The sequence below is a fragment of the Centroberyx gerrardi genome, chromosome 14 (genome assembly GCF_048128805.1).
Source record: "Centroberyx gerrardi isolate f3 chromosome 14, fCenGer3.hap1.cur.20231027, whole genome shotgun sequence".
In the NCBI taxonomy this organism is placed as follows: domain Eukaryota; kingdom Metazoa; phylum Chordata; class Actinopteri; order Beryciformes; family Berycidae; genus Centroberyx; species Centroberyx gerrardi.
In genome coordinates, this window is record NC_136010.1 from 29,564,217 (window position 1) to 29,574,994 (window position 10,778).

General features: G+C 42.0%; 1 protein-coding gene across 1 annotated transcript; it reads left to right on the forward strand.

Annotated features, from left to right (window-relative positions):
• The first annotated feature begins 1,090 nt into the window (after positions 1–1,090).
• vwa1 (von Willebrand factor A domain containing 1) lies at positions 1,091–9,963 on the forward strand. The gene is made up of 6 exons (XM_071927353.2): positions 1,091–1,461; positions 5,265–5,822; positions 6,936–7,268; positions 7,481–7,756; positions 8,142–8,426; positions 8,739–9,963. The coding sequence occupies exons 1-6, from the start codon at positions 1,377–1,379 to the stop codon at positions 8,765–8,767; spliced, it is 1,566 nt and encodes a 521-aa protein (XP_071783454.1). The 5' UTR covers positions 1,091–1,376; the 3' UTR covers positions 8,768–9,963.
• Positions 9,964–10,778: the final 815 nt, after the last annotated feature.

Consider the following 10,778-nt stretch of genomic DNA (forward strand, 5'->3'; position numbering starts at 1 on the left):
TATGTTAGGCAAAAATATGGGTAAAGTGAGTTTTAGGTGGGTTCACCCTCCACTATATCCCTGCTAATAAGATGACTTGAAGACTTAAAGCTCATTTTGGCTTAAGTCCAAGGAGTTGACGCCTGCATGGTGGACTCAGCCCTATTTACTATTCTGAGTTACTGGGGAGACTGGAGAGAAAGGGGAGGAGTGAGGTACACAGGAGAGAGAGTTGTGTCAAGGCAGCCAGAAATACCCGGAGTAAGTTAAAGCGATTTATGCCTTCAAAATAAAAGTGCAAAATTTTAAAATAGACTCAAGTCAGAAGACATTCTTCTAAGCTGTGTGGTGTTTGTTTTGTGACTGAGTCTTTCTTTGTGTCAGGTGTGTCGGTCCACTAAACCCTAAGCTATTGCAGTCACTGCATCTAATATAATTTGCCATCAACTAAACTTCTGGGGACAAAGTGGAACAATGGCTGATGACAAGATATTATTGTTATTATTATTATTGTCGGTGTTATTGTTGTTATTATTATAACTTGGTCAATGTGATAAATTATTTTATGTAGGTCACCAAACTCTCAGGGAACATTGGTTCTGAATGCTCCCCCAATGTGAATTTTCATTTGGTTTCCAAATTTGGAGTTCAGTCCAGATTTCTGGCAATTTTTGATCGACCTTTACTCTCTGTTATCATAATAAAAAATTACAAAATCAAAATTGGACTCTCTGATGCTAAGGTATGGAGAGTGCCACACTTTAGCATACCTAATTGATGCCCATTTGTCTATAGCAGCCCTGTCTATACATAGTGTATATAGACATACTGCATTTTTCACAGGCCTATATGGCTATGAATATATGATGGGAAAATTACTTTTTTTGGGGAAAAAAAGTGTTTTAATTTAGATTCATCCTTAAATATAGGCCAAAATATAGGCTACTGAAAAAACAAAACAAAACAAAACAAAACAACGCCATGCACGTCAATAAGGTTTTTATTTTGAAAGTTGTGACAGGAAGTCTTATATTTTATTCTGGCTAGCTTGACAATTGGTGTCCTGAGCGCTACAAGCGGAGCCGCACTTTCATTGACGGGGAGCGTCCCGACTTTGCGCACACGGACTGAAGTTACACAGCCTGTCCAGAAAGTTGCTCTATCGACTTACACCGGCACCAGTGACCAAGACGCCTATAATGCTCAAGAGAGAGAACAAACAAAGCAAAAAGACCGTCTGGATGTGAAGCTTATGAATTATGGTTTTGACTGTTATTCGCTGACTGGGAGTGCGCTCCTCCGGGCTATGGTGGATATATGGTTGACTCAAGACCCTGTAACGTTTTAGTGTTATAATTTGCGTCGGTGGAATTGGTTCATAGCCATTGCTTGCAGTGATGGAAAGTCGCATTTTGTTGGCCTGGGTGCTGGTGTGTTCGCTCCTGCGGCCGTCGGCTACACAGAACCCCTTACCTGAAGGAGGTAAGCCCTGCAGGTGGAGGTCATGGGCGTCAGATGGGTATGGCAAGGCATGGTCACTCTCCATACCTTAGCCTGAGCGAGTCCAAATATGATCTTGTATAGATTTTTTTTTTTTTATCATTATAGTCTAATAGAGAGAAATGTGTTTGGAAGCCATGACTGGAAAAAGTCACATCTGGAGAGCATTCAGGACCAATGTTCCCTCTGAGCTGATAGTTTGATGAGCTTCATTCAATAATTTATCCCATTGACCAAATAATAATATCTGGTTAGTCATCAGTCATTGCTCCACTTTGTCCCCAGAAATGCAGCCAGTATAAAGTGAATTTGGACGTTTTGGAGGCAAATTATATTAGATGCAGGGACTTGGCCATATATTATGGTTTAGTGAACTGATGCCGCTGGCTGTCTGGGATTAGGGTGGATCAGGGCGGGGTTGATACTGCACCAGTGTTCTCACTGAAATGGCATGACTCCAGGTATTGCATTGTCAGTGATGAAATCCCATAGCCTGCAGCAGTGGTTCCCAAAACGGGGGCCAGGGACCACCCAGGGGTCCTGTAGAGGGCTCCAGGTGGTCCCCAGGTTAATAAGTAATAGGTAGATTTTATTATTTCATTCATTAGAATATTAGTCCAATGAGAGAACAGAAGAATGGCCAAGTGTGACTGTTTTGATCAGAAGTTTCTGTCTTCCCTACCTACAGTTTAAATTATGTTCTAAATCATAATTATATAATAAAAATCCTCTCATATTGGGAGTCACTGGGACAAAATTTGATCGAACAAGAATCTATAACTATGACATTTAGGGTACCTTGAAAAGGCATGGGAACCCCTGGCTTACAGTAACTGTTAAGACTGAAGTTCCTTCATCTCACACTTATGAATAGTTGACTGACATTTGGGGATCGCACCTTAAAATGTACTCACTGAATATTTATTCTGTTTTTGATACTAATACAGATTTGGTCAGTTGTCATCACAGCAATGCCTATGCATGCAATAGATCTGTCTGAGAGGCTAAACTTGGTGGTGACACCACTGAGTCTGTTAGTGGGAGCTGATCTTCATGACTGTGATAACATGCTAGCGAGTGCATTGCTGTCACTCTGCCATTTCCATGAATAGGAACCTGATGAGAAGCAACCAACTTAGTTTACAGTAATTGTGCCTCTTAAACATAGACTTGCTTTGATGCTATGATGTCCTAGTAAATCAAAGAACCCCCCCCCCCCAACCCAGTCCCGCAAAATAAGCAGGCTCATGCTCATGAAGAGGCATTGGTAATAAGACTGTGTGTGGGTCAGAGGATTGTCCTAACTCATCTTGTGTGTTTGACCAAAAAAAAAAAATCTCTCCTATTGTATTTCTTTTCCCAGCACTTCACTCTTATATTATCATTCTATGGTCACAGGGATATTGTAAGGACACTAAGGCCCTGACCTTTCCCTTCCTTAATATCGGCTGCTTGTAATTTTGATCATGTAGGAATTGAAGGTCATTCTAAGTTCTGGATAAGAGCAGAGCTAAATGCCTAAAATGTAAATGATATGTCTGATCCTCTGCAGCACATCACGTGTGTGTGTGTGTGTGTGTGTGTGTGTGTGTGTGTGTGTGTTCACATTTGCACATGTAGCTTTACAATGTTTTAGTGTGAACAGTACAAAAAACATACTTTGTGTGGGCTTCATTCTGTATGTGTCATGTGTAGTGTCAGACTCATAAAATGTGTGTGCACATGTGTTAGACAGGTTGCAAGACCTGCTGGAGTGTTTTACTAAGGCCATATGAGGTTTCACACTTCATTTGTTCACCATCACATCATTCACTGGTACACGGTACTAATAGTATACCAATCAATCTTATTAATCGTGTTTACAAGAACAACAGATTGCATTTAAAAGCAGATACCTTTCTAGATAACAGTGTACCAGCTACCTCCAGACCTAAACATGTGGTGTAAGATAAACAAATACCTACACACAGGCAGCGGTAGGGGCTGCATGGAGGCCATATGTGACATGGAGCAGCCCCCTCGCTCCAAAGGAGCTGCTGTGCAAAGTCCAAACAAGACAGATGTAAGAAATTCTTTAGGTGGAGAGAGAGAAAGGCAGTGTGTGTGCATTTGCGCGTGTATGTGTTTGTTTTGTGTGTGTGTGTGTGTGTGTGTGTGTACACGCCTCACTTCCCTCTCAGCTTTCAACACCTTTAACTCTTATCAAAACCTGATCTCACGTGTTAAACATTCAGATATTGAAGGGGAAGTACCCAAAGGAAATAATTGTTCCAATACTGTCAAGTCTCAACAGCATGGATTCATAACTGAGTCAGTGCCTCTAATTGCGCTAATATTTAAAGGTCACAATGTACTGGAGGCAATATTAGGTCATCATCTCTGTCTGTCTGTCTGTCTCGCACTCTCTCGCACATATTCTTTTTTTTCATCTCTCCTGAAACGTTGCTCTCGACAACTGAAGATCGTTTTCTCCAGTCAAATACTATCTCTCTTGCTGCTGCTTCTTTCTTCCCCTGTCTCTCTCTCTGCTCTGAGCGTATATGGCCATCCAGCATTCCTCCTCATCTCTCAAATGGAACTGCCAATACACTGCCCCCCCCCTACTCTTTCTCTCTTTCACGCCCTTTATTCCCTCTTGTCCCACCTCCTGCCTCCCCTCCTTCTCTTTCTACCACTAATACCCAGCAGCTACTGTTTTCCCTCCCTCCTATCCTTCACCCTTGGCATTCATTTGCAACTTTGCTTCTGTTACAAACTATGGAAAATTGGCAAAAAATCTTCTGTTTTGCTCAGTGCATGAATGTTTTGCCTTTTATCCACCCACTGCTTCTTAAGTTATCATGACGCTGCCATCTCTCCTTCAAGTTTATGTTTGTTTTGATCTATTATCGCCACTGTAATTACTCGTTTCTCACTCGCTTCCCCCCTTACACCCATTCGAATCTCGCCTCTCATTTTTCTCCGCTGCTTTCATGCTGAAAACATTCCCTATAAAGGTTTTAATGACTGTGTGACTGTGTTGTTCCAAGGAGGTGGATGCTGAAAGGGAGGGAGATTCCAAGTGTGTGCCTGTCTGTGTGCAGCATGAGAGGGGACCTGTGGAAAAAGTTGAGGCAGGGAAAGGAATCAGAGAGTGAGAAAAGTGGATAAGTGTCTTGTTCAGTGAATTTTTCCCACATCAGCATCACAAGGTTGTAACTACTGGAATTGTACTTATCCTTTTATGTGTGGGTGGCTTTTATAAATAATGACTTTGACACTTCTTACTGGCTGTTTGTAGGTGTACCAAAAATACCACAATGTTTCCTATTCACCCAAATAATTATCCCATTTCTGTCGAGAGTATCTCGCAGTGGAATGATGCAACGTGTTTTTCAATGCTTGATCTGTAGGGATGGGACAATATATCGAAATTCAATATATCGTGATACAGAAATGTGACAATACGTATCGTGGAGCAGAAAAATGTATCGCGATATTAGTTCCATTTTATTCTGCTGTAGTAATCACAAATGAGACGCTTGCCCATCACATTTTCACAAGCTGTCCATCCAAATTATATCATTTGCACTTTGTAATGACATTTTTAAATTGTTGTTTACAGTCTAGCAAGCCAATGTCATTGCTAGAAAGATTTGTGGCTCAGAAATAAACATAATTCTGTACATAACTTTTATTACATCGTATTTTGTATTGTTGTATCGAATCCCTATTGATCTGCATAGTAATAATCTCATTGATGATGCCCACATGTTTTGTTAACAATTCTTTATTCTTTCCCACAGTGCTGAACTGTTGTGAGGGTGACGTCCTCTTCTTACTGGATTCCTCAGGGAGCGTCTCCTCCTATGAGCACTCCCGTATGCTCACCTTCCTGTCTGAGCTTCTCCTCCCCTTCTCATTGGAAGAGGACCAGGTGAGAGTGGGACTTCTGCAGGTGGGCACCCAACCACGCCTGGAGTTCGGGTTTGAAACCCACAATACCCAAAGTGGCCTCCAGGGGGCTTTGAGGAACACCAAACCTCTCAGAGGGGACACCAACACAGAAGAAGCTCTGAGAATGGCTAAGGACTGGGTGCTGAGACCCGGGGCGGCGGGTGGGGCCAGGGCGGAGCTACCGCGAGTGCTGGTGTGGTTGACGGATGGGGTGAAACCGGGCGATGTGATTGGACCAATGGCCGAGTTGCGTGAGGAGGGTGTGGCCGTGCTGGTGGTGTCCACTGGGCACAGCAACTACCAGGTGTTGCGGCAGGTGGTGAGCCCACCCGTGGAGGACCACCTGTACTTTGTGGACATCGATGATATGAGTATCATCACAGATGACTTACGGGATGCCATCATTGGTGAGTATGAGCACTGGTATGTGTGGGTGGGGGCATGGGTGGTGGTGGTTAACTGGTGAATCTTGAGGTTTATATTAGTCACCTCCCAAAATGACGTAGTCCACATGATGCCATCATTGGTGTATTTTCAGGGCACCCCCTGTCTGACATACTTGTCAATGTTGCTCTAAGTACTTGGTATTAAGACAACTTACACTATGTATCATGTCAAATTCCTGGCCAGTTTCAGCTCAATATAATTTAGGTTCAAGAAATAAAGTTCACGATGGAGATAGATAAAAGATAAATTAAGCTGCATTATGCATGTGTTCCATTCGATTCCATTCAGACAGCTACAATCCCACTACTTGCCTGCCACTCATACCCAAAAGTATGTGTCTGTGCTTCTCCCTAATTCCACACATGCTCCTGAAGACAGTAGGGCTAAAAAGGAAGTTGGCGCAGTAACAGGTTGTGTGTGTGTGTGTGCGCGAGAGTAAGATTCACTGTAATGAGATAGGGGGATCTATTAATGGATTAATGATTCAACTTCCCCTTCTGCATCTCCCCCACTATGTCAGACATTGATATATATATATATCTATATATATATATAGATATATATATATATAGACCAGGGGGGTAGCCTATTTCTCTGGCCAGATTGGGTAACAGCCATAACACTCACAAGGGGCACTTCAGAAATAATATAGTATATAGCTATATGACATGATGCATAAAGTAAATATGGGTTGTTTACAGCATAGGAGAAATGAACTAATCCTTTTGCTGAGTGCCTAAGGATCCTATCACAGACATCAATACCTCTCTTGGGTTTGTTAGTTTGTTGCAGGGCCTAACTGGGTTAGCTATTTCAAGTTGTCTTATTGCAGGGGTTATGAATGCATTCGGAAACCCAAGGCTGTCTGTGTCTGTCTACGTGGGTGGCTGTCTGAAGCCGAGGCATTTTTAGCGCTCTGTCTAGTGTTCTTCCCTCCTCCCTTTCTGTCTTTCTTTGCAAGAACTTTTTGCTTCATCTTGTCATGTTAAGCCCCAGATGCATGCCGTCTTCACATTAGCCTTCACATTAGTTGCAGTAACTTCATCCTTCTTCATCCTGCCTCACCCCAATAGAGATCATCCGGGCTGAGCGACTCCAAATCCAAGACGTCTCCACCAACTCTGCCACGCTCCAGTGGCGACCGGTTCTGTCTGGTTTGACAGGCTACTATGTGGTCCGGTATGGGCCACTTCCGACAGGAGGAGCGGGAGGCGGTGGAGTAGGTGGAACTGGTACCAGTCCAAGCACCAGTGGTAGTCAATACCAGAGACTAGCCCGACCTGCAGATTCCAGTACTGCCAAGCTGACGGGCCTGAAGCCTGATACCACCTATATTGCCACACTGACCCCAGAGTCAAATGAACAAGTGTTGAACACTCTCTCTGTCACCTTCTCAACAAAGCCAGGTTGGTTTAGATACCATTCGCACATTTGGTCATAATCCATAACTATGTGCTTATTTTGCTGTATACTCTTAGCAAATCTTTTCATCCATTGACAAAATTGAAATGAAAGAAATATAACCCAGCAACTAATGGTTGCTATTCTTCTCTACTCAGATTATCTTTTGTTGCATTACTTGCTCAATGTTTTTTTCATCTCCCCAATCTCCTACCAGAGGTGCTGAGCCCAGCTGTGGTAACTGTCTCTGAGTCAGGGCTAACCAGTGTGAGAGTGAGCTGGGGTCCTCTCCAGCCAGAGTCGGTCAGAAGTTACCACATTGAATACTCTGCCCTGCCCAGCGGCGAACTCCACACTGTCACAGTGGGGCGAGGGCAAAACTCCACACTCCTCAAGAACCTCCAACCAGATACCACTTACTTGGTCACCGTTAGTGCCCAGCACTCCTCTGGCAAGGAAAGGGCCATGTCTGTGAAAGTGTGCACTCGGGAAGGTGAGTTGCATGGTGGTAAATGCGGTCTAAGATGGAAAACAGGGATCCGTTTACTAGACACTAATACTAATCCTTAACCGAAATAGGGTGGGGTACACAGCCTAATCCTTTTTTTGGATCTTAAATTTCAGCTTGTTACTGTCATTCCAGACTTGAGTAACCTAAGGGGTTTGAGTACAATCGCACTATTATATTCTTTATGCTTTACTTTACCAAGCCATACCAGTGAGTTCTATTACAGCGATTCTGTTTTCCTTTAGCTTCCACTTTTTTCCTCTTCTTCATACGCATTTCCTTTTATTTTTTCTCTCATTCTCTTTCCTTCTGAAATTCATTCTGCCTCCTTCCTCTCTGCTCTCTCTCCAACCTGTTCCTTCATTTCCAGTGATGCCTGCCTTGGCGGACCTCCAGCTGACTACAGTTGGTAGCGACTCAGTCCAGGTTGATTGGAAGGGTGGTGTGGCCGGTCTGAGGGGCTACTGGCTCACCTGGGAGGGACAGGAAGGCCAACGTGGGTCTCTCTCCAGCCAGCGCTCCTCCCTCTATTTGCCCCCCAACTCCCTGTCAACTCGCCTCACACACCTTCCCCCTTCCACCAGAGTGTGTGTGTCACCTGTCTACCAGACAGCGCGGGGAGAGGGACTGTGTTGCACAGCACAGTTTCACTCAGGTTGGTGGTGACAGGGCATGTGGTCATTTCAGTTCAGACTGTGACATTTCTGTGTTGTAGCTGAGCGCAAACAGTGGTAAAACGTGGTTTTCTGACCACCAGGAGCAACTCTTTGAACTCTGATCCAATTTAAAAACAGAAACACATTTTATATTTGAGTGCAAAGTATCTCCAAACTAATGGCATGTGTTGTCTACTGGTAGTTTCCATGGATACAAGATAATACATAACATAATATGATATTGCCATGCCTTTTGACGTGTCGTATAAATGTGAATGACTCAATAGCTGTTTTCTCCCTCTGTCCTCTAGATGCATTAGTATATGGCTACAGATCATAGCACCACTGGACTGAAGGTGCACCATACCAAACATGGAGGGATGATGAAGAGAAGAATGCAGACTTTCATCCATAATTCTTTTTCATGCTCTATGGATATCATCCAGAGGAGATGTGTGGTTTGGCTTACTGAGCACTCATGTGGAAGCCATAGACACTTATGAGTGGTCTGGGACAAAATGGCCAAATGCCGATTGCTACAACCTGCAACACAGAGAGGACTATATGCTTTCCCCATTTACATTGTCTCATATGTTTTACACATAATCAAGTTGTACAATGCTTTAGTTTGTTTAAGATACAAGCTTAAGATATAAGCTTAAGATAAAGCAAGAGAATTCTTAGGTCTGCTTTGCAGAACCAAAGTAGAGCACGCTGGGAATGTTGGAGGGTTTATGTGGCTTGTTTTGGAGAAAAGCTTTGCACCATATGTGGTTCTCATGCCTAAATCAGCATTTTTTTTCAAATCCACTAACACGCAAAGAACATCTGATTTACATTTATAATGAATAATATAACTTTGAATACTTATGACTTCTCTTTTGTGACACATGCTTGGTACCATTACTTGTGTGTGCAGAGTGAAGTGCTACTGTACAACGGGGCAAATGAACACACAATCCCTAATAACAGAGGATCTTCAGGATTGCTTTGAACTTTTGAAAAATTACAAACAGACCAACCACACTCAAACTACAGAGAGATGCTACATTTGGTGCAGATGTTTGTAACTGAAGTTGTCTTGCAATGGTCTCTGGATATAGATCCATAATTCATATATACTAATCAATGGACATGTAAGTTAAAGGATTAATAGGTTACACTTTTTACAGACATGCTGTTTTCATCAAAACACTGAGTCTGTTTTTAAACAAGTCTTTGCTGCCCCCCTATGGAAACTGTCCTCCCAAGCTTGTAGCTGATCTCTGTTTGTTGATATCCTCCCAGAGCAAATGTATTTTATGGTTGTAAACCACTACTGAAATTTAACATGAATTTGCAATAAAGACCATTATAACAATTTGATTATACTTACTGTAGTTTGCCTAATTAGTAAGACCTAACATCACTGACTGAGACTCCATCTTGTTACACAAATTCAAGTTAAAGCTGCAATCCAGCCTTGTATTCACCATGCAAATCTGGGGGATCTACACTTAGTGTATAAAATATTAAAACCACCTTCCTAACATTGAGTTGCCCAATCTATTTTGCAATTGCCACAAAAACATTTTTTTTAAAATGTTAAACTGTCTCCTTCCTTTGATGTACATTTCCCATTCGTGACTGAAGTGGATTAAATAAGTGAAATCGTTAATGCATTATCAGCTTTCACCTAGATTTACTTGGTTAGTATATTTTATGGAAAGAGCCAGTGGTCCTAACATTTTGTACACAGTATACTGTATATAGGTATTTTCTGTAAGGGCTACCTGTTTATTAATGTTTGCCACAGATTAGGCCTTTTAACTACACTATCAGAAAATCAACACAAATATCTAATTTTTTATACTATACTATTTGATTTTCATGGAAGAGAATCAACAATCCATCTTAACTATTTGATGCATGTTGATGTGCTCTCATTTTAGTCGACTGCATAACATAAGGTATTCATCATCAATTAATCAGCAAACACTGAACTCAAATTTTCTTATAATGTAAAGTGAGCAATGGATGGGCTGACAATCTGTGAAAATACAACACTTTGATCAATATAGGCCTACTTGCAATAGCAACAGGCGTTGCCATACAATTAACAATGAACACTCATTTGCTGTAACCAGTATTGATTTTCAACTTGCATACATCTTAGTGAAATTGATTAGTGCATTGAGGGGAGCCTCCTCATCAAATGTCTCCTCAATAGAGATCTTATGTCTAATAGGGCTGCACGATTATGGCAAAAATCATAATCACGATTATTTTGATTGATATTGAGATCACGATTATTTAACACGATTACTCATTGACTTTGGGAACATCATGCATTTATTGAACTTTTAAAAAAA

Coding starts and splice junctions, on each gene's coding strand:
- vwa1 (XM_071927353.2), top strand. CDS start 1,377: ATGGAAAGTCGCATTTTGTTGGCCTGGGTGCTGGTGTGTTCGCTCCTG. Junction 7,757..8,141: donor GAAAGTGTGCACTCGGGAAG/GTGAGTTGCATG, acceptor CTTCATTTCCAG/TGATGCCTGCCTTGGCGGAC. Junction 8,427..8,738: donor CACAGCACAGTTTCACTCAG/GTTGGTGGTGAC, acceptor TCTGTCCTCTAG/ATGCATTAGTATATGGCTAC.